Raw genomic sequence first — 22,448 nt, forward strand, 5'->3', positions numbered from 1 at the left:
TGGAAAAATAAAAAAATAGTCTGCAGCAGTTGTAGGCTCAAATTTTCATACTTTCAAACTGTTTGCAGCAAATGTACCACATAAAAAAAATAATAATAATTTGGTGTGTTTTTAGTATGACAACACTACTGTTCAAAAAAGTTATTTTATTTTTTTTATTTATTTTTTTATATATTTTTTATTCAGCTAGCTAGCACAAATAAATTTGATTAAAAGTGACAGTAAAAACATTTGTTACAAAGATTTCTCTTTCAAATAAATTTTAAACATAGAAGCCTTAAAATCTGAATCACAGTTTCCTATAAAATACAGTTATTATACTAGTTACTAGTTTATTATATCAGTTTTCAACATTGGTAACAAATGTTTATTGAGCACCAAATCAGCATATTAGAATGATTTCTGAAGGATCATGTGACACTGAAGACTGGAGTAATGATGCTGAAAATTCAGCTTTGCGTCACAGGAATAAATTACGTTTTTAATTATATTGAAATAGAAAGTGGTTATTTTAAATTGTAATAATATTTCAAAATATTACTGTTTTACTGTATTTGTTGATTAAATAAATGCACGTGAACACAAGACGATTATTAAAAAAATAAAAATAATCTTTAAACTTTTATTTGCCACACACTTACAATTAAAATAAAGAGCTGGACCTATTTGCAGCAATAGTTGATTTATTAGAAATAAACTCTACTCAGGCTACTCAGACTAAACATGAACAGAACAACTGAACAGACAAATGACCTGATGAAACACAGGGCTTAAATACGCACACAAACTACTGAGCTAAGACGTGTGTTTCAATATCTTTACTGGAAAAACAATACTGCTTAAGGAAATTATTGCGGTGCACATATTAATACAACTTAATTCAGTCTGAAAAGCAAAATGTATGTTGCGTTTATGTATCACCTCTCAAATTGTTTTCCTAACATTAATTATAATGCACATACAAGTGGACACTTTGGTCATGAATGTGGATAGAATCCTCTGTCCTATGCTAAATCCCATAACATACTGTTTATTTTTCTTTGGAACTATGACTAAGAGTTTAAACCAACCATTCCAGCCCTGTTTACCCTCAAATCACCAATGCCCGGGTCAAGTGGACAAACATCTAATCTGCGCTACATGCTATTTTATTCAGGACAATGATACACACACACACACAAAAAAAAACCTCTCGTGTAAGCAAGATTTAGAATTTATTTTGGCATGAGGCATTGTGTCCGCAACTCCCTCCCTATTTCGGTGTAAGCTCATTTTCTATGGATGACTCTATTACAGTCCGACTCAACAACAAAGGTATGTGTACTGTCCGTGTGACTGTGTGAGCACCTAAGGCACAGGGCCGTTGTAAACGCTTACAGACGGGACACCTGCGGGCAGTCCTGCTCTCTCATGTGTGCAGACGAGACATCTGGTAGAGCCGCAAGGGCTCTGTGTGTATGAATCTATGAGCGAGGTGTTGCAAGTGACCTCAAGATGCTCAGATGTCCCACTTGAGTAACAAAAGAGGGAGTCGGCACAGATTCATTCAGAAAAAGCAAAAGCTCTCATTTCAACCTCCACCCTGAAGTCTGGACTTCCACAGTTCTATTCTTTCTGTATTATTCCAGCCACAGTATATTTGGGCTTGTCTTTGTGCTTGCCTATAATTGGCTCTGCCCTCTTTTCAAAAACAAAAGCCACAGATGTCTCAACCTCAGAGTCCTTGATTTGGACTTGAGTATATGTGGGTCACTAATAACACATATCAAAGATATAGTTCTAAAATTGTAGTAAATATAAAAGAAATGCAGAGCCCACACCACAACTATAATGATAACAGCACAGAGAAACAATGGGAATTGGGAATCACTTTCAAAAAAAAAAAAAATTCCAGCTGATAAAAAAAAAATAATCATTGACAGCAAATCAGAATTCACTCTGCAAGCATTTAAAGCATTAGACGACAAAACTGCAGCACATGCACAACTGGTGGACGCTAATTTAAATAAACACAAGGTGAGAGCAATAACGTGACGTGTCGCCCTATGCAGTATGTGCTGAAATGGTTTAGAAATGGGATTTAGAATATAAGCCTGTGTTCTTGTATGCATAAGTGTTTCTCACTGCTGTGTAAATTCTGAGAGCATCTAAGCTGGTTGAGTTAGACAGTGGTGGCAATTACTGGAGATCAACACGCCTCCGAGATGGGAGCTGTACTAGTGAAAAGGCAGAATCTGGCTCCACACACACACACACACACACACACACACACACACACACACACACACACACACACACACACACACACACACACACACACACAGTTCAATTTTCGATACAAGCCACCCTCTAATATTATATGGCATGCAGACAAATGCCGCCAGACTGATTTTAAATCCCTTTTCCAAAGCTGACTTTCCAGGATGCACAAAACACATTTTGGGACAAAAAATGACCATCTTCCACTGCTCCAAGGTCCAGTTCTGATGCTGAATCCCATTATAGGCGCTTCTTTAGTGGACAGGGGACATCATAGGCACTCTGATTGGTCTGCGGCTATGCAGCAGAATGTGACGCACTGCATGTTGTGACATTCCTCCCATAACCATCATTAAAAGTTTGTGTGACTTGTGCCACAATAGACCTTCTGTTGGCTCGGACCAGAAGGGACAGGCTTTTTTGCCCTCACTCATCGATGAGCCTTGGGCGTCCAACACCCTGTCGCCGGTTTGTCCCTCCTCGGACCAATGTTGGTAAATTCTCACCACTGCAACCCACAAGCCTTGCCATTTCAGAGATACTCTGACCCAGTTGCCTTGCCATTACAATTTGGCGCTTGTTAAAGAGATCAACGATATTCACTTTACCTGTGACTGGTCAAAATGCTCTGGCTCATCAGTGTATAATCATGTTAATTTTTTAAGCCAATTTTCAATGAAAATGTTTAAATCTGAGATTGCAAAAAATGCCAGAAAAATGTCTATATTATGATGTTTAAATGTGGTTTAAATTAAGTGACACTTTGTTCTCTGACATATTTCAAGTCCCGTTGGTGCAAGGAGTTCCCTTGCCAATTAGTGTAAAGATAATTAAGAAAGCTTTCTCTAAAAGAGAACAAGTCACTTATTAATATTGCTATCACCAACCACAGATAACTTTAATACTGCGGTTAAATACTGCAATAAGCTTTCTCTTATTTTGTTTCTTAAAAATAAAATAAAAAACTCATGGACTTTATAGAAGAAATAGACAGTCAAATGTATGTTAAGGGTTGCAGATAAAGACAATATAAATTTAATTTATAGTGCTTTTAAGTTTTGTAATATGGCACATTTCCAATTATAACTGAAGACTACTGTTTTCATCAGTGTTGTTATTGTTAACCAAAACTTAGAATAAAATGTTTTCATTAACTAATAGAAAGCTGGAATAAAATATAACTATTCCATTAAACTTAAATAAAAATAGAAAAAAATATTACATGTTGCATTGGCAACTAACTGAAATAAAATTAAAATAAATAAATAACAAAAATAATTTATAAAAATAAAATAAAGCTAAATTTAAAACAAAAACTGACGATATAAAAATAAAAGCTAATTAAAAATATTAATAAATACTAAAATAGTATATAAATAATACTAAAAAGCTGATTCAACATCTTAATAAATACTACAATAGCATATAAATAACACTGGTTCTCATAATTATTTTCTTTTGTTTTAGATCCAGTAGTGCAAACAATAAGTATGTACTGTAAAGTGATAAACACTCAAGTACTCAGAAAATGTCACCGCATGTTAACGGACCGCAGTCCTATGAAAAACTCATCTCAAAACCTCTCACTGTTTTTAATCAATAAAGCACTTATCAACAGTCTATGGCGTCCCTCCAAGTGGATATAAACCATTCGAAGGGAAAAACCTCTCTGCCTGCATAACTCATGTGTAGCTGGTGTAAAAACTGCCACATGAGTATCTGCATCTGTCAGAAAATTGAACAGAATGTGGGAAGACTGTTTCTCACCTCTGTATTGGTGGTTCCTACAGCAGGCTCCTCCACTGTCAGCTCCATGCAGCTCTTCCCTCTCAGCTGGGGACAAAAACACACACACTTTCAGAGGTCATCAACATCTCTAATGTCTGGTCGACTCCAGAAGTATTTCACTTTAACCATACGAGTAATGTTTTTGGAGCATTAATGTAACATTTGATATTGATCTTATTCACATTCACTTCAATATTGATATTCAAACATTCTCACACAAGCAAGTGAACGTTGATATTCATAGCTCTTGATATTCAAGAGCATGGAGGATATTCAGACAAGCAGCAGGATTTCAAGGGATATATTCCTTTTATACATTATACATTTATTTAAAGGGCATTTTATTTTTAAGTTAAAATTCTGCTTGGAATTATGTCAACAAATAATGTATAATGTATAAGGCAGGCTGAAGAAAGAGAGAAGGCCAGACGCACCAGTCTGAAATTCACAAACACAACCCTTATATAACATAGTGCAATAACAGACACTCACACACTCACATATGTATGCGAGCCAAATAAATGATTAACTGTGAGCATTTCTAATTTAAATTCATTTCAAAATCCTTTCATCTAAACACTACACTAAAGACGGACACTCAGAATGTCCATATTTGAAGAAAGTTGTTTTAAAACGAGAAATAATAAAACATTTAAATATAATAATTTTTTTTAATGTTTTTGAAAAAAGTCTCATGCTCACCAAGGTTACATTTATTTGATCAAAATACAGAACATTGTGGAAAAAACTTTACAAAAACGTTAACATTGTGAAATATTATTACAATTTAAAAATAACTGTTTTCTATGTTTAATATATTTTAAAATTAAGTAATTTAATGTTGTGATGGCAAAGCTGAATTTTCAGCATAATTACTCCAGTCTTCACTGTCACATGATCCTTCAGAAATCATTTGAATATGCTGATATATCAAGAAATACTGTATTTATTATTATTATTATCAGTGTTGAAAACAAATGTGCTGCTTAATATTTTAGTGGAAACTGATTCATTTTTTTTTCAGGATTCTTTGATGAACAAAGTTTAAAAGAACAGAAATAGAAATCTTTTGTCTTTTTTTTTTTTATAAATAAATAAATAAGACATTTAATGCATCATTGCTGAATATAGGATTAATTTCCTCAACAAAAAAAGACATACAATGACGACTAACATAGCCAATAGCATTTACGTTATTGTTAAATGTAGTATGTAAATAGTTTTGTATGCTAAAGTTTAAAGGCTCAGTGAAGATATCTACAGATTTAAAGATGCTGCTGATGTTAAGATGATGTCCTTCTGTCCTATAAGACCATGAGACACTGGGATCAAGACACACACTTCACACAGAGACAGCTTCCCCCTAGTGGCTGTATGCAACAACATAAAATGCAGTCTAAATTTACACTGGTACATTAATACACACAGTTATCAACCTGGTAAAATACAAAACAATAAATACAAACACCCATCAATACATGAAAACATTATATGCATATTTGAAACTGAAATTAAGTTTTGCATTTAACTATGCAGTTGAAAATACAACAAGCTTTAATCTTTCTGCTATGCATTTTTAAATGAAATCCGCTGAGCAGAATAATTCAGGCCATTATAATCTCACTTTCTCAGAAAATTAGAGTCATTAATCACACAAGTCTCTAGTACACTTGTAACATTTTATCAGTAGGTGTTTGATTGACACATTCGATGCTTTTGTGAGCGCTGATGCGTCAGCAGACCCAAGCAGTGCTGCGGAATTCACCAGCGTCTGAGAAGACAAAGCCTGCATACAGCTCTGGAGCCATTTGTATTCTTCACATATCTACAACTTCATTTATTGCCTTACATTATTCTGTCACGAGCCTTTCCACTCAACCTCATCACGGCACATGACAGACAAGGCCCCAAACACACTCAAAGGGTGCTTTTCCAGCCATTTCAAGAGAATATTTTTTTATATTCAAGAATATTCATTAATACGATTTCTTTAAGGTCTATATTTTCCCCAAGAGCAGAATCAAGATTAAATGGAAAGCAGAATTTTAATCCCCTATATGTCTTCTGCAGTTTCAGAAGAGATCTCAAAAATGTCTCGATTTGTCAAGATGCAAAAATCCACAAAAAATAAGAGTTTTCAATATGAACTTATACATTTCTCTTCAAATACTTCCAAGAACAAATTTAAAGGGGTCATGACATGGATTGTTCATTATTCCTTATTTTAATATGTTCCTTATTAAGCTTTTATTTTTTTCTTTAAAACACATATGTGGTAAAATGATCATTTTCAACCCACAGGTTAGCCCTATCATTATATTGGATCTGTGCATTCAGTCTTAAAGTGACAGCAGCCTAATATACCCGCTCATTAATGTTAATCAAACAATAAAATACAAAGAGAAAATCACTTTTGTAGCTTTAACAAAGATTATTTATATTTAATTTATACAGTGAAGACTATGCAGTGTTAACATACATTTGATTATTCAATTTATGTACCTGAATACTGTTATATGTACCTGAAAAACATAAAGCACTATTTATTTCATTTGTATCTTTGTTCTATTGTATTTATCTATGCTTGTAATTTGTTTATTATTTTCTATGCAGATTCACTCAAGCCATCTAGTGAAATTGTTTTCATATCGCAATATATTGCAGGAAAACAAAATATCGCAATGTCAGACTTTTCCGATATCACGCAGCCCTAATTGCCTCTGCTCTGCTTGTGCATCCAGTGTGAAACAGGCGTAAAACAACAAGCAGAAGCTGGAGTTATGAGAGACTGCAGTTTTTGTCTACTAACACTATGCTGACAAATAAAACCTTACCCAAGAGGACTGTCCTCTCTTCAACTGGACTACACAACAAGCTATAGACTTCAGAAAGATCCAAAATAAACTATCAAATTATTTTTTCATCTGTCAGCTCATGCCAAAATAGCCTGTGTTCTGGGGCAGCACAATGCGTGGCTTCTAAAAACAAATGCGCTATCCATTACTTTACTAATCCGTGACAAATTCAGTATATTGCGTGTATTGTGTGAATTTGCCATGGACGAGCAAAGTAATGGATAGCATATTTGTTGGGAAAATATACATTACACTTTAAAATAACTCTATTTTAATATATTTTAAATTGTAATTTATTCCTGTGATGGCAAAGCTCCAACAATACTACAGTAGCTGTGACCTATTCTGCATGTGTTTGAAGCAAAGCCAGTTGAGGTCTATGTGCATGATTCTTTATTTGTCTCACCTCTGGCGGTGTGGAAGCTGGCTGCGGACCCTCGGTGGGTAATGTCGAACTGGTGGCAGTGTGTTCCCACTGCTTCGCCATGTGATTCACCTCCACTAACTTCTGCTCACAGCTCTTCTGAGAGTTCAGCAGGGTCACTTCATAAAACTCCTGGATATCTACATAGAGAGAGAGAGAGAGAAAGAGAAACACTATAAATGTCTTTTTAATCTCTACTCAAATTCGGTTGTATTATTTGAGCTTTGCCACTTTGCCTAAATGGGCTTGTGGATTAAAAACCAACATAATCTCTAGCTGGTAGCAGATCAAATTAAACACAGGCAATTTATTAGATTGATTTGTTGGCATCTAAATGAATCCAGCACAGTTTGAAGAAAAGAAGGTTGAGAGAGAGAGGGAGAGAAAGGAGGCGAACACATGCTTATTTAGTCGGGGGGGGGGGGGGGGGGGGTGTACAGATGTAGGGGGGTGTAGCCATGGTACAGATTAATTTGTGTTTCTGGGTCAAAAAGTGAGATTAGACACACATTTCTAGCTAGCTTAGCTAAGTCAAATCACAATGAGAAAATATGTAGGGCTTTCCAATAATTGCCATGACTGTGCAACAACTAAGTTTTACATTTACAGCATATCTGTGGGAACATTGTAATGTTGTCACAGGTTGGCTGTGTAGGTCTTTCGCCATTTTCAATATATAATATTGTGAAAAGATTCAGGGAATTCAGATAAATCTTTGTGTAGAGCAAGGCAGGAGACCTTGATGTGAATGTGCATGACCTTTGAGCCCTCAGAAACCATCATGCTACTGTGTTATATATAGGACCACGGGCTCGGGAGTACTTTGGAAATCTGTTGTCACCTAACACAGTCTGCAGTTGCATCAAGGAATGCACCTTGAATCTCTGTTACGCAAGGAGAAAGTTATACATCAGTTCTATGCAGAGATGCCACCGAGTTCTCTGGGCCCGAGCTCATCTCAGATGGTCTAAAACACAGTGGAAATGTGTGCTGCAGTCAGATGAGTCCACGTTTCAGCTTGCTTTGGGGAAAAACGGGCATTGGGTCTCAATCACTAATAATTGCTTGGATTATTTCGTATTTGTACGCACAGGAGAACTTCTCACGAAAAATCTCTGCCTAATTCACAACGATCATACGCACATGAATTTGTTCTTAACATTGTTCTGATGTTAGTGAATTTGGAGTATTCTAAATGAGCAGCCGTGTGCACTTGCAAAGCCAAGTGTGCCATTCTCACCAGTTCTCACAATAAACACCTTTTATACAGATCCAGATTACAGACCTCTCATTAGCCAGCTGTACATACGCATATATCTGCGTTATTCAGAAACCTCGCAGCTAAAGCTATAAAGCAGCTTTTCTTACTCTTAAACTGTATATGATGGAATGTATTTTAGATACATATAAGAGAAATAATATTATTATATAATTGTATATATGTAATAATACAATTAATGCAACATACTTCAATATAATTATAGTCGTGTTAGGATGAAATATAACTTCTAAACACGATTATAAGGCCGTACAGAGTAAGTACCGGTTTCAGTTGTTCCTATATTTTTTCACCAATTTAGAATACATTTTAATACGCAACTTTTGGCGAATCGTGATTTGTTCTTAAAATCGTTCGTACGCACATACGCATGATTGGTGAACATTGAGTTCTCAGTCCCAAAGACGAAAGGGTCCGTCCAGACTTTCACCAGCGACAGGTGCAAAAGCAAACATCTGTTATGGTATGGAGGTGCATCAGTGCACGCATGGGTGATTTCCATGTGTGTGAAGGTAGCATTGAGGTGGAGGCATATATTGGGATTATACAGAGACATACACTGCCATCAAGATGACATATTTCCTGGGAAGCAAGACAATGCCAGGCTTCAGTCGGCACGTGCTACAACAGAGTTGTTTCGTAGACACTCTGCACCGTAGAGAGGATGTGCTTGACTGCCTGCCTGCCTGCCTGTCTCTTATTTAAAATGTATGGCCCATTATGAAAAGGAGAATCAGACAATGATGACCACCACGGACTGTCTTGTATCAGGCGAGATTGGGTAAAAATTCCACTTGCAAAACTTCAACCATTAGTATCCAATTCCAAAAAGTGTAATTAAAGGAAAGGTGATGTAACACAGTGGTAAACATGGCTCTGTCCCAACTTTTTTGAGTGTGTTGCAGCCATCAAAATCAAAATTTGTCTATATTTACAAAATACAATTAAGTTAATCAGTGAAAAAACATTGGACCATGTCTTTGTCCAACCATTTCTTTGTACTTTTGTCAATTAAATAAAGGTAAAAAATTATGAACAGATATGCCATCAAAAAAACGCAGTGGCTCGACACCATCAAGAGTGACACAGACCAAACAGCTGAAAAAGGAAGCAGAAGACCGGAAAGCATGTCGAGAGATGGCCCATTGGATCGCCAAGAGTCGGATACGACTGAATGGCTAAAAAGGTTTTGGCTAATCAAACAAAAGATGTATTAAAGGTCCTGTTCTTCGTGATCCCATTTTTCAAACTTTAGTTAGTGTGTAATGTTGCTGTTAGAGCATAAATAATACCTGTAAAATTATAAAGCTCAAAGTTCAATGCCAAGCGAGATATTTTATTTAACAGAAGTCCCCTTTCAAAGCCTACAGCGAACGGCCGGTTTGGACTACATCCCTCTACTTCCTGCTTTAATGACGTCAGTAGAACAGTTTTTTGACTAATAACCTCCGCCCACAGGAATACACAAAAAAAGGGGGCGTGGTCTTGTTGCGCTCCCACGGAGAAGAGGAAAAGTTGCGTTTGTAGAGTGTGTTTGTCGAGACGCTGTTATTTTCATCCCCGAGTCAAATCACCAATAACACTGAGCGCATGCATCTCCACATTATGGTAAGAGGTGTGACCTTTCCGGGCAACGTGCGCTAAGCTGCTGTCGAATCAGGAACCGCTGGCACAATCAGAACTCGTTACGTATTTCTGAAGGAGGGACTTCATAGAACAAGTCATCAGCCCGTTTTTAGGACAGTGAAAACAGCGGTATACAGAGAAGTAAATTATGTGAAAAATACTGTGTTTTTTTACACGCGAAACATGAACACATGTTATATTGCACACTGTAAACACAATCAAAGCTTCAAAAACACAGGAAAAACGGGACCTTTAAAGGTGCAGTGTGTGATTTTTAGCGGCATCTAGTGGTGAGGTTACAAATTGCAACCAACAAAAATTACGGTGGCCGACAGGAAAAGAAGTCATCGTCTGAGACAGCAGAGTAGCCAGTTAAGCAATGAGGTTTCTTTATAAAGATAAATTAAGAAATTATGTTTACTTTATTATTCAGTAAAACAATATGTTATTGTGAATATTGTTGTTACTTATTGTACGAAGAACAACATAGTGACGAAACGCGCTCTGTATTAGTTTGTCTGTTTAGGGCCACGAGAAACATGTCGGCGCAAGCCATTTTGCATTTTCAATGTCAGGGGACCCGCGGAGTATGTAGATAGAAATGGCTCATTCTAAGGTAATAAAAACATAAAGGTTCATTATGTAAGGTCTTTGTACACCACTGAAAACATAGTTATGTATATGATATTGCATTTCTGTCTACAGATCCTCCTAAATATTGCACAATGCACCTTTAAATAAAACAAACTCAAGTAATCCACATGAAGAAAGGCAGCATGACGGCGTGTAGAACACAACAATACCGGACAACAGAATGGAGCACAAAGAGGAACTTAAATACACAGTGATGATGAAAAAATAACAAACAGGTTTGATGACTGAATGAGTCTCCATGACAACTACTGACTGGCGGGAAACTAGAAACAAAGGAAACACAGGAAACAGGTAACTGAGAAATACAAACTAAAAGTCCATGAAAATGAAACTAACACAGATCGTGACAATATAATAATAGTATATATACCTGTAAATTACATTTATGAATGAATATTTTGATACAATTCTCACATATATATATATATTAGGGCTGTCACTTTGCGTTCGAAAATCGATTGCACAATCGACCGGACCAACCAACAAAAGTTTCGAAAACGAAAATAGGGAATCGATGTCAACGGTCTTTTCTCGGAGTGCGTCCAGCTCGTCACGATACACCCGCAGCGAACACGCGTCACACAGCAACTGCAGGCTCTGACAAACACACATAACAACAAATTATACTTCTGCATAATGTTTCTCTTTTTACTACAAAAATGTGAATTCTGCCGGTATTCAGACAGTCTCATGCATACAGATTCAGATTCGGGCTACGGTCTACAATCACCTACGTAGCCGAAATTTGTTTGACATTTATAATCGTAAACACGTTGAAGACTGCAGTAATGTTTTTCATTGATGTTATGGCAGTCCACTCTGCTTATTGTTTTTCGAGAATGTTGCACTCCTGTTTGTCATTGTGCACGAAACTTCACGCCAATAAATCATCAGGAATATTGCTGACTTGTGTGCGTCTCAATACATATATAATTGTTTTCATTTAGATACAGTATTTAAATTTCTGTTGTACTCCCATTTCTATGTACACCAATTTTTTTGAGAAGACAAAAGTAATTCTATTAAGTGATACTAAACGAGGTCAGAGGTTCTGTGAACTGTATTACTATTGTGGGTCAACTCTCTTCCACCCTGCCTCAAGAGATACTAAACAGAGACGTCAGAGATATCCAAATATTTAAACTAGAGTGCAAGTACTCGCAAGGACCATCTGGAGAGCTCTGCTCGTTCAGCCTGGACAACACAGATTTAAAAGCGACAGTTACATTAAGCCACAATGCATGGTGGGTAAAAGTCAGCAGCTCTGCCGTGAATCCAGCCACCATATGCTGTACTAAATGTTACAGATCCTGCCTTGGAATGAACTAAGCTCCTGCTTTGAGAGAGGAGAGTAAAGAAAAGAACATTCTGTGTGTTTGAAGTGCCTACAGTATATGTAATGTGTGGATTAAATGCCAGATGACGTTTTGTCAAAATATAGAAAGCATCCCACATAAAAAATACAGGAAAAAAAATCTCATGAGCAGATTTTTTCACGTGACAATAAATATTACAAACCTGCAGAGACACAAACCTACATTGAAAACAAATATGTGGGTAGTTTGCATAACATTTGTAAAAGTAACTACAGTGTCCAGCTATGTGACAAACTATATAACATTTTAAACTGATAACATTTTCTAATTTCTGTATTTCTATACCTGCAGTTTTAATGATGTATTCATTGAGAGAACACATTAATTATTTGTACTTAAAAAAAGAAGCATTTGTCACAGCACTGTAAGTGAATTGCAAAAAAATGATTTAAATAAAACAGAAAATACATTTTTTGCTTACCCATTCACAGACAAATACAGTTTTAGTGGGAAAAACATTCAATCAGCTAACCCTACTTCATTCTACTTCAGAACCACATGAGTCCTTTGCATGAGATAATGCATGTAAAGCTGCTCAGGAGACAATATAACGTTGCCAAAGCTGTACCACAAAACAGGCATTTTCCACCTAACAAAAGAAGCATCTTTCAAACAAGAAGCTTGCAGTCTATTCCATCTTAAAGAAAGAGAGAATGCATTTACATGTAAATAAAACCTAATAAAAAGACTTCATTTGTTATTCCTCCTACAGATGCCTGCCTGGCCCAGCGTTTCAGAGCGAGTTAAGTTCAACACATATCAATAGCACTGTTTATTAAGCATTTGAGTTGGTGCAAAGCCGCAAACACCAAAAAGATTACTTGAAATGTGATTTAGTCACTTTTGCCTCTAAAGTGGAAGCACAAATTGAAAGCGAGCCCATCAAAGACTTACATTTATGCAAATCCCGCCTTCTCAAAGAGACGTGGGTGACACAATTTGAGAAACAGTGAATGCAAAGTCTCAACTGATAAAATACAGAAATATGAATACTATTCTAAAACAAACTGTTAAAATAACTTGCATCAATAACATGCATGTCAAAAAAAAAAGAAAACGTTTAAAAGCAGCAGTTCCTAATAAACTTACAGAGAGGTAAAAGTCCCCTGTTCTCCACGGACATGTTCCGCAAAATGTCATCAGTGAAACAGCGAGAAGTAGTGTGTGTGTGTGTGTGTGTGTGTGTGTGTGTAATGCCAGATGCCTGATCTAACAGCATGTGAGCAGACAGCTTAATCCTTGCACAGGCCTCCTGTTCCCTACAATTCAGACAATGACCTTACACCCTCACACACAAACAGAGAGAATACAGCTGATCATTATTTCAGATGCTTTGTCTCCGGTGGATTTTAAAGCCGTTTAGTGCGCTCAAACATGCCCCTTCACCTCAGAGAGCCTAACAGTGGCAGTTTCTACTTATGCATAAGAGCCGAGCAGGTGGCGACTGATGATGATGTGGTGTCTGTGTTTGGCTGTAGGCTGGACCGGGGCAGCTGGGAGAGTGTTTAGGACAGTTAAACTCAGGGCACAGAGCTGAGCCCTTGAGGACAGAACCCCCGCGTTCTGATCACTGCGATCATCAGCATGAACAAAGATCTCCAAAACCACCAAGAACATGTGATCAAAGTATTTTAAAGAATCTCAAAAAAATTATTCTAAATTATTTTAAAGATCTCAAACAAACATTGTACACTACCGTTAAAAAGTTTGGGGTCTGCAAATTTTTTTTTTTTTTTAAAGAAATATACTTTGCCCCTATTACCTTTTAGAACCTTTCATGTGGTGTGTAGATAGCTGTTTGTGAATGTAAACACTGCAGTTTTAATAATAACAAAAATAATAGATTCTGAACTGCTGAAACGAGTCATCAGTAATTCCTGTCTAACTTCCTGTTACATACCTACATAAAAAAAATGGCATAATGCCAGCCTATGGTCTTCATTGGCTGTCCGCAAATGACGTCTACTTTGACCCGCCCTCGAGAAGACGCTGTTTCCAGTGCAGCGAATCCACTTTGCATGCACTTCAAAAGGATGAGGACTCGTGCTGGAATTGATACGGGGGGGAAACCAACGGCATCATTACTGTTCGTATCCCTGTGTATTAAGTGCCAAGGAAGGCTCCGGAGCTGAAATCCAGACATGGTAAGGTGGTAGACCAATCACAACAAACTGGGCCGTTAAATTAATTTATGCACGTCCGGTTCGGGTAAGAAGTGATTCGGGTCGGGTACGGATTTTAGGACCCGAGAAGACCTCTAGTTAAGAGAGACTGAATCTCTGAACAAATCGTTTTTTTGACTCTTTGAGAGGACTCTATTAGGTAATTTGCAATCTATGTTATGAGAACATTAAAGTGTTTTTGACCTTGGATGCATGTAAACCTATTGTAGGAGACCTCCAATAGAAAATTAGGAACCTTTTAAAATAGCATAATAGGGGCATTTAAAATTTATCAAAAGTAACAAATCTTTTGTAACATAAATGTCTTTACTTGCTGATTTTTTTGAATGTTCACTTCATCAGACAATTCGGTAAAAAACTGTATTATGGTTTTCATCAAAAAATATTAAGCATCACAACTTGTTTTCATCATTGATGATAATAAGAAAAAAAGATCCCTAAGGATCATGTGACACTGAAGAAAGTAAAGGCTGCTGAAAATTCAGCTTTGCCATCACAGGAATGAATGATATTTAAATATGTTAAAGAAAAATGTCAATTTTAAATTGTAGTAATGTTTCACAATATTTAAATGTACTTTATATCAGCAATTTTGCTCTTTAGATATTGGAATCAACATTAGGAATTCAGGCAAAAAGAGCAATGTATTTTTGCAGATGGTTATAATAAAAAAATCTAATTGGGACAAAGCTGTTAAATAAAGGGTTTATCGTCTGCTAATCGTGTATTGTGAATCTGTTCTGATGGAGTCTTGACAGCACACTTCTTTCCTTTAAAACATAATTATTTCATAGTGGATGGCATTCAATTCATATCTTGTCTAGAAAAATGATTAATTCGCTTTCACTGTTGACTGCACAAGAAAAAAAATTGACTGAAAAATTGCCGTTTGAAAATATTAGCTGTTCAACATGACATAATTATCTAACTCTTGACTTTACTATGAGCATTTTGGACACTTTATGCAATAGTGAAGATTTTAGAACTACAAAAAAAAGAGAAGAAGTCTGCAGTCAATTAGTCAGCTCAATCAGTTAATTAATTAAGTGTTCATTGATTGCAAACACTCAGAGCCGCTAAGAAAGCTTCCCATTCATGGTGGACATAGTTGGCATATTGAATGAGGTCAGTTGTTACATGAGCAAAAGTTTGTGCACCTGGTGCTTACTTGTTGCCAATTGCAGCCTAAACATTTTACACATGGTTGACAACAGACCATAGATAGTGTCAGCCTCAGAAAGCACACCTACAAACCACAGTTGGTTCAGTAATCATCTGTGCATATAGCACACATAACTGGAAAGCTAAACTGGAATGCCCTCTCTTTCTAGTAAGCTGTAATCTGTTAGGCTCACTGAAAAGTTTTCTTTGAGTTAAACTGAATATCCACATATACAAGCAACATACACTACTGTTAAAATGTTTGGGGTCAGTAAGATTTTTGTTGACTAAGCATTAGTAGACGAGAGGAGGCTTGGTCAAATACATTTTATCAGAATGTCAATTTACACTAAGTGCAAATAGCCCACCTTATTGGCAGAGGCTATTTACACTAACTCCGCCCACTGATGCCTGGTTGGGTCAGACAAAATTACGGAATACGCTGCACTGGCAATAGTAGAAATAGCGTAGAGGTAAGGAGGAGCATGGCAGAAAGTTTTGACGCAAATAGACCTGTGTTCAAATCCTCCTTTTGCCAAGCTCGCTCTACTTCCTCTCCTTATTCATTTTTCCCCCCCACAGAATATCTAGTCAGTAGGGGAGACTGGAGTAAGGGAATCATACACAAAATAAAACATGTGGCATTTTCAGGAAGAAGCATTTCATTCTCTCTGTTGTGACAGAAAGCACAGTTAATATAGTTAGTAAGTAATTTATGTCAAAAAAATGTATGTTTAAAAATGCATGATGTATCCAAGGTCTAGGATCATTTGGGCCAACCTCTTTTCAGACCTCATATCTAGGGCTGTGTGATTAATCGTAATTGATTTTTCGGTTTAGATTTTGGCTTCCAACGATTATGAAAACACCCTACAGATGAGACTTTAAACCGAAGTCCTTCTGACTCTCTGTGGTCATTAAAAATCCCATGGCACTTCTCATAAAGTGTAGGGCTGTAACCCCGGTGTTATCAATCATGGCCTCCTAATAATCCCCATGTACTGAACTGGCTCACTGAAATCACTCTCTCTCTCTTTTCCACCTCTGGTGTGTGGTGAGCGCACTGGCGCCGTTGTACTGTGGCTGCCGTACTGTGCTGCACACTGGTGGTGGGTGAAGAGAGACCCCTGACATGATTGTAAAGTGTTTTGTGTGTTCAGTAGTACATAGAAAATGTGCTAAACCTCATTCATTCATTCACTCATACAAAACGAGACAATCAAGGTAAAACGATTATTGTGCCGCTGTCGCATTCCATCCAATTTAACTTCCTTTTACTTCACAGCAGAGCATTTTCGTTCCTCCCTAAAAGCCCAACCCTTAACATCCAAATCAGCCAAATAAGTGAGTGTTGTAAAGTGCTGTCTACTGTTGCTAACGTGCTAAACTGCGAGACGTGTTTCATATTAAACAGTGTTATTAAAAGCGCATTAAGCAACAGAAGATAGGCTACACTGTTCCCCAGGCGGCTTTCTGTGTACGTGCTCCGAATAAGAGCCGAACGTGGATAAGCAAATGGGCTTCGGATATGGGCTTAAATGTGTACACACAAACATGTCAAAATGCCTTTTTGGAAAGCATTTATGTAACCACAATGGGTTAGGTCCTAAGTAAACGCGCGTGTAACAGTATATTGGATCCGTACATTAACTCTTAAACTGAAAACAGCCTAATATAACTGCTGCAGTCTGTCAATAATAATCAAACTAACTTAAGTAGCTTTAATAAGGATAAATATGTTTAATGTAAGACTGTGTAGCGTTATATGCAGTGCTATTTTACATTCTTTTTTTTTTTTTTTTCATTACTCATTACTCATTTTAATATTATTGTTAGTACATCTTCCTGAAAACCTAAAACGGTTTATTTCATTTGTACTGTTGTTCTGTTGTATGTATTTGTCCATTCTGTTCGCAATTAGTTTCTTTGCTCTTATTGTATTGCTGACTGTTTATATTACTTGTCTTATGTTATTATTTTGAGGACCTTTTTCTTACTTTAGTTAACCTAGTATTAGTTTTTGCTGAAGGATCAATAATTGTGAAATTTCACTGCACTCATATCGTGAAATAAGGCTTTGATCGCCCACCAATAATCGTGTTAAATAATCGTCATTTCAATATTGACTAAAAATAATCGTGATAATGATTTTTTCCATACTCGAAAAGCCCTACTCATATTTATTAAACCACGGTTTCTAAAAACTGGGGTTCACAAACCCCTGATGGTTCATTAAGGAACTGCAGGGACTTTGTGAGTTGAAGATAAACTAATAATTAATTAAATCATAAAAAAAAGTGACATCAATCAATCAAAAAAAAAATAATAATAAAAATAAAAATAAAAACATACTAAAAGATGAAATATTTTATTTGTTTGCCCATCTCATGTGACCATAAACAACATCAGAACATGCGATAAACATGTGAATGTGTTGTTATTAGCTTAAAACCTCAAGGGGTACTTCAAGTAAATATTTTAGGTCAAATGGGTTTGACTTAACAAAAAAATGATTTGGTATTCCTGGATTTAAGTTATTTAAAAAGTGTTGATCGCCATAGAAGCACAACACTTTAAAAAGTAAAAATTGTCAAAGAAAATATTCAACATTGGTTGTAATTACAGATTGTGATGGACCTGATTAGCTGTTCAGAGTGCATCCATCTTCAGTAGAGCTATGGGTTTAGGTATTATCAGGTATCCAATACCACAAGGAACTATCTTATCTGCTTGGTTTCCAAGGCAACAGGAAAGATTCATATTCGTAATCACATCGGTCTATGCATGAACTCCCTTTATTTCCAACACAGACCAACCCACAGAAGCACAGAGAAAAGTATGCACACACACATGCTCATTCACACGCTGCAGATGGGCAGCTGTTCCACTCTTATGTAATGGATGGATGGTGTGGGCTCAGGGCTGTAATCTCACTCCTCTCTAGAGAGCGATTATTCCAGCTCCTTTTGCTACCCACCACTGCATAACACACACACACACACACACACACACACACACACACACACACCTCCTTATCTCCTGACGCAGACTCCCGCCTCTGTGATTCTACATGATTCATAAAATCACTTTCCTTTCTGAAAAAAGCCTTTGCACTGAAATGTGTTACAACTGACACATATAGAGCTGTTGTAAAACATGAGTATTCTGGGTGGCGATTTTTGATAAATTCATTTACATTAGTATCCAAAAATGTATCCATATCAAAAGGGATAATGAACCAAAAATAACAGGGGGGAAATTATATGTTTAGCATAATGTTCATGCTGCCTCTATCTATACAAATGTGATATTGTTATAATGTTTGGGTGAGCTATTCCTAACAATCTATAAGAAATTAATAGATTCAGTAGTCTTATGGAAAATGACGATGATTCCCTAGCAATGGTTTAGTGAGCTGAGAAGAAATCTCAGGACTGCTACAAATCAGATGGCTCATATTTATCATTAGCATCTCACGTTTAGAAAACTGAAAATGTTTCTGTTCCAAAACACCAGTAAATTGCTCCCACTCTTTACTCTAAATACTGATGTGACAAGAAGAACAGCTTGCCTCTTGGTCTTGGCATACTGCCTCTGTTGGCTTTGATAATTCTGCATTTCTCTGCTTCGCCAACAAACTGACGAAATAATCTGACTAGCTGTAGCTGAGATCTGTCCAGTGTTAAGGCCCATTCACACCAAGGACGATAAGTAGAACGATGAATATTAAGTTCTAAAAATCAATCTAAATATAAAAGAATAGCAGAGTCCACACCTCAACTGTAGCGATAATGGCACAGTTACTTTCAGAAATAGGTTTTCCTGCTGATAAATGATAAAATATTGAGCCATGCAGTCAGAATCCATTCTGCTTTCAGAGATCAAGCATTTAAAATGGCAGAGGACAAAACTGCACTGTGTGTTTAAGATATAATAGTGTGCTGGTGTGGACACTAATGAGTTATTATAGTTATATTCATAATTAACGTTCTTTGTGTGGGCCTTAAAGGGATACTCCACTTTTTTCGGAAATAAGCTCATTTTACAACTCCCCCAGAGTTTAACAGTTGAGTTTTACCGTTTTAGAATCCATTCAGCCGAACTCCGTGTCTGACGGTACCACTTTTAGCATAGCTTAGCACAGATCATTGATTCTGATGAGTCCAGTAGCATTTCTTTCAAAATGACCAAAGAGTTTCAATATTTTTCCTATTTAAAACTTGACTCTTCTGTAGTTAAACCGTGTACTAAGATCGACGGAAAATGAAAAGTTGCGATTTTCTAAGCCTATATGGCTAGGAACTACTCTCATTCCGGCGTAATAATCAAGGAACTATGTGGCTGTACCATGAGTGCAGCAGGCGTAATGATATGACGCAGCGCCTGAAAATAGTCCCCAGCTCGGTAACTTCTTCCAACGTGACCGGGACTAAGTTTGTCTAACCTATTAGACCTATTTTCAGGCGCTGCGTCATATCATTACGCCTGCTGCACTCATGGTACGGCCGCACAGTTCCTTGATTATTACGCCGGAATGAGATTAGTTCCTAGTCATATAGGCTTAGAAAATCGCAACTTTTCATTTTCTGTCGATCTTAGTACACGGTTTAACTACAGAAGAGTCAAGTTTTAAATAGGAAAAATATTGAAACTCTTTGGTCATTTTGAAAGAAATGCTACTGGACTCATCAGAATCAATGATCTGTGCTAAGCTATGCTAAAAGTGGTACCGTCAGACCCGGAGTTCGGCTGAATGGATTCTAAAACGGTAAAACTCAACTGTTTAACTCTGGGGGAGATGTAAAATGAGCATATTTCCGAAAAAAGTGGAGTATCCCTTTAAGATGTTATAACGAAGCCTCTGGGTTTATGTCATTAGAGTGTGCAAAACATGTTCGGTTGCGACAAAGAACTCGAATTATACAATTATACAAAATGGATGCAAATCTTTTTATGCACTTACTGATAAATCTAAAATGTAGTAAAAGTTTTACCCTCCCTCACTGTGAAAATCCTGGAACACCAAATCTGGAAGTGGAGCATGACAAAAGCTCCATAACAGCTGATGGAACACCATCAGATACAATATACTGCCATAAGCAGTTATGGATATTCTTAACTGGTCTCATTTGCTGTAGCTTTGCCTGGTGCTCTGCTAAATTTATGCTGGATTACATCACTACCTTTACTCATTCGTCTTCTGGAAACAAGTTTTTCTGTTTGAGGAACTGCAGACTGCACACTGTGACACCAGTACCCTTTCTGCTGAAGGCCTGCGTTACCATGGACACAGGCAGAGACTGCATATCTCTCATGATATTTATCTCAAAAGACTACGACAGGTGTACATCTGCCTTACACTTCCTGTCCTTCATAATTACATCCTAATCCAACACTTGTTTAAAAGGGGCCATTTCAAAGTCAAGGAGAAAAGTTTTAGTAAAATACACATGATCATTTAATTCAGTATATATTATTCTAAACACACTCACCAATTGATATCAGAAAGCATTGTGTTTGAAAATTCCAAAGAAGTGGATTCATACACGATGAGCCTGAGGGTGAAAAGTGGCTTGGTGGCTTTTAAAACTACATTAATGTTTTACAAAAATGACAGTATGGAATACATGTATTCAGATGGCATGAAATCTCATATAAATATATGACTCATTGGTGCTGTCAAGCCCTATATTCTCTGACCAGACAGAACTAAAGAGCTCCCTCTGCTGGAAACACAGAGTTACGACAACAGATTGAAAATGCCTTATTTATTTTTTTACAATAAATGCCTGTGTTTGTATAAATATAATTTGACCAGTTAATTGCCATTTAAAGCATTAGAAAAGACACCGTAAATACTATACATTTTGTTGTTGTTTATTTCAAATGCTGTCAAGTTTAGTGCCAAGCTTTGTGCTTATTTTAATCTTTTGCTGTCATATTTTATCATAAATATTCTTATTTGAGATACTGTTTTAAACCTGATTTTTTGATAACTGACGATAAACACAAATATTGTCCCATATTCTTGTTTAAAAATGAGTCACTACCAAAATGAGTCAAGAAAACATTATTATTGTTGTTGTTGTTATTATTAAGTAATAATTATAACTAATAACTGATTTAAAATATCTCAAATCTTTCATCATGACTAGTTTTGGGGGCCTGATGAATCATTTATTCTGTGAAAACACATTGATCTGAATCAAACAGGGCTGCGTTTTCCAAAAGCATCGTTGCCATCAATGGTCTACGATAAACTTAGCTTGCAATGCTTTTGAGAAACGCAGCCCTTTCTGATTTCAAACAATATATCCACAAAGTTCCACAAGATGGCAACATTATTCTCTTTAAATGAAGAGGATTGGATCCCCGCTGCCATAAGCACAGAGAAACCGAGGTGGGCTCAGCAGTTTTTATGTGGTTGAACTCTGGAGCTAAAGGCTTGGTAAGGAAAATATTCACATTACATTTGCATCTTTAGACCAGCAATTATATCTTCCTAGAAACTCCATTGTCCTTGAGGGCATCTAATCATTTCCAGCCAACTGTTTCAAAGGCAGTGCCAAGACTGGTACTCAACCAAATGCATGGGCATCACATTTCAGTAAACACTAGCTTATAATAAACTCAAATCAAATAAACATGTAGGTTGCCTATTTATAAAAACACAAGGATTTAAAGTCTTAAAAGCACTTTAATAGAACAGTTTTTAAATGAGTATCATAAAACAAAAAGTATTTCTGTCATTTACTCACAACTCCAAATTAAAGTTTGTTTGTTCATCATCATTTTCAAAGCTTGACAGACATGGTCACTCTGAACTTTCTTTAAATGGGCCGA

General features: G+C 36.6%; 1 protein-coding gene across 1 annotated transcript in view; it reads right to left on the bottom strand.

Annotated features, from left to right (window-relative positions):
* The window catches only part of LOC311284914 (disks large homolog 1-like), a 48,904-nt gene that overhangs the window by 16,401 nt on the left and 10,055 nt on the right, over positions 1–22,448 (bottom strand). The window contains exons 3-4 of the mRNA XM_084400204.1: positions 7,309–7,466; positions 4,027–4,092 (exon numbers count right to left, since the gene is read on the bottom strand). Of these exons, the coding sequence (XP_084256330.1) occupies positions 4,027–4,092; positions 7,309–7,466 (224 nt within the window). The remainder of the gene's footprint in view (positions 1–4,026; positions 4,093–7,308; positions 7,467–22,448) is intronic.

Source organism: Rutilus rutilus, assembly GCF_951802725.1.
Source record: "Rutilus rutilus genome assembly, chromosome: 25".
Lineage (NCBI taxonomy): Eukaryota > Metazoa > Chordata > Actinopteri > Cypriniformes > Leuciscidae > Rutilus > Rutilus rutilus.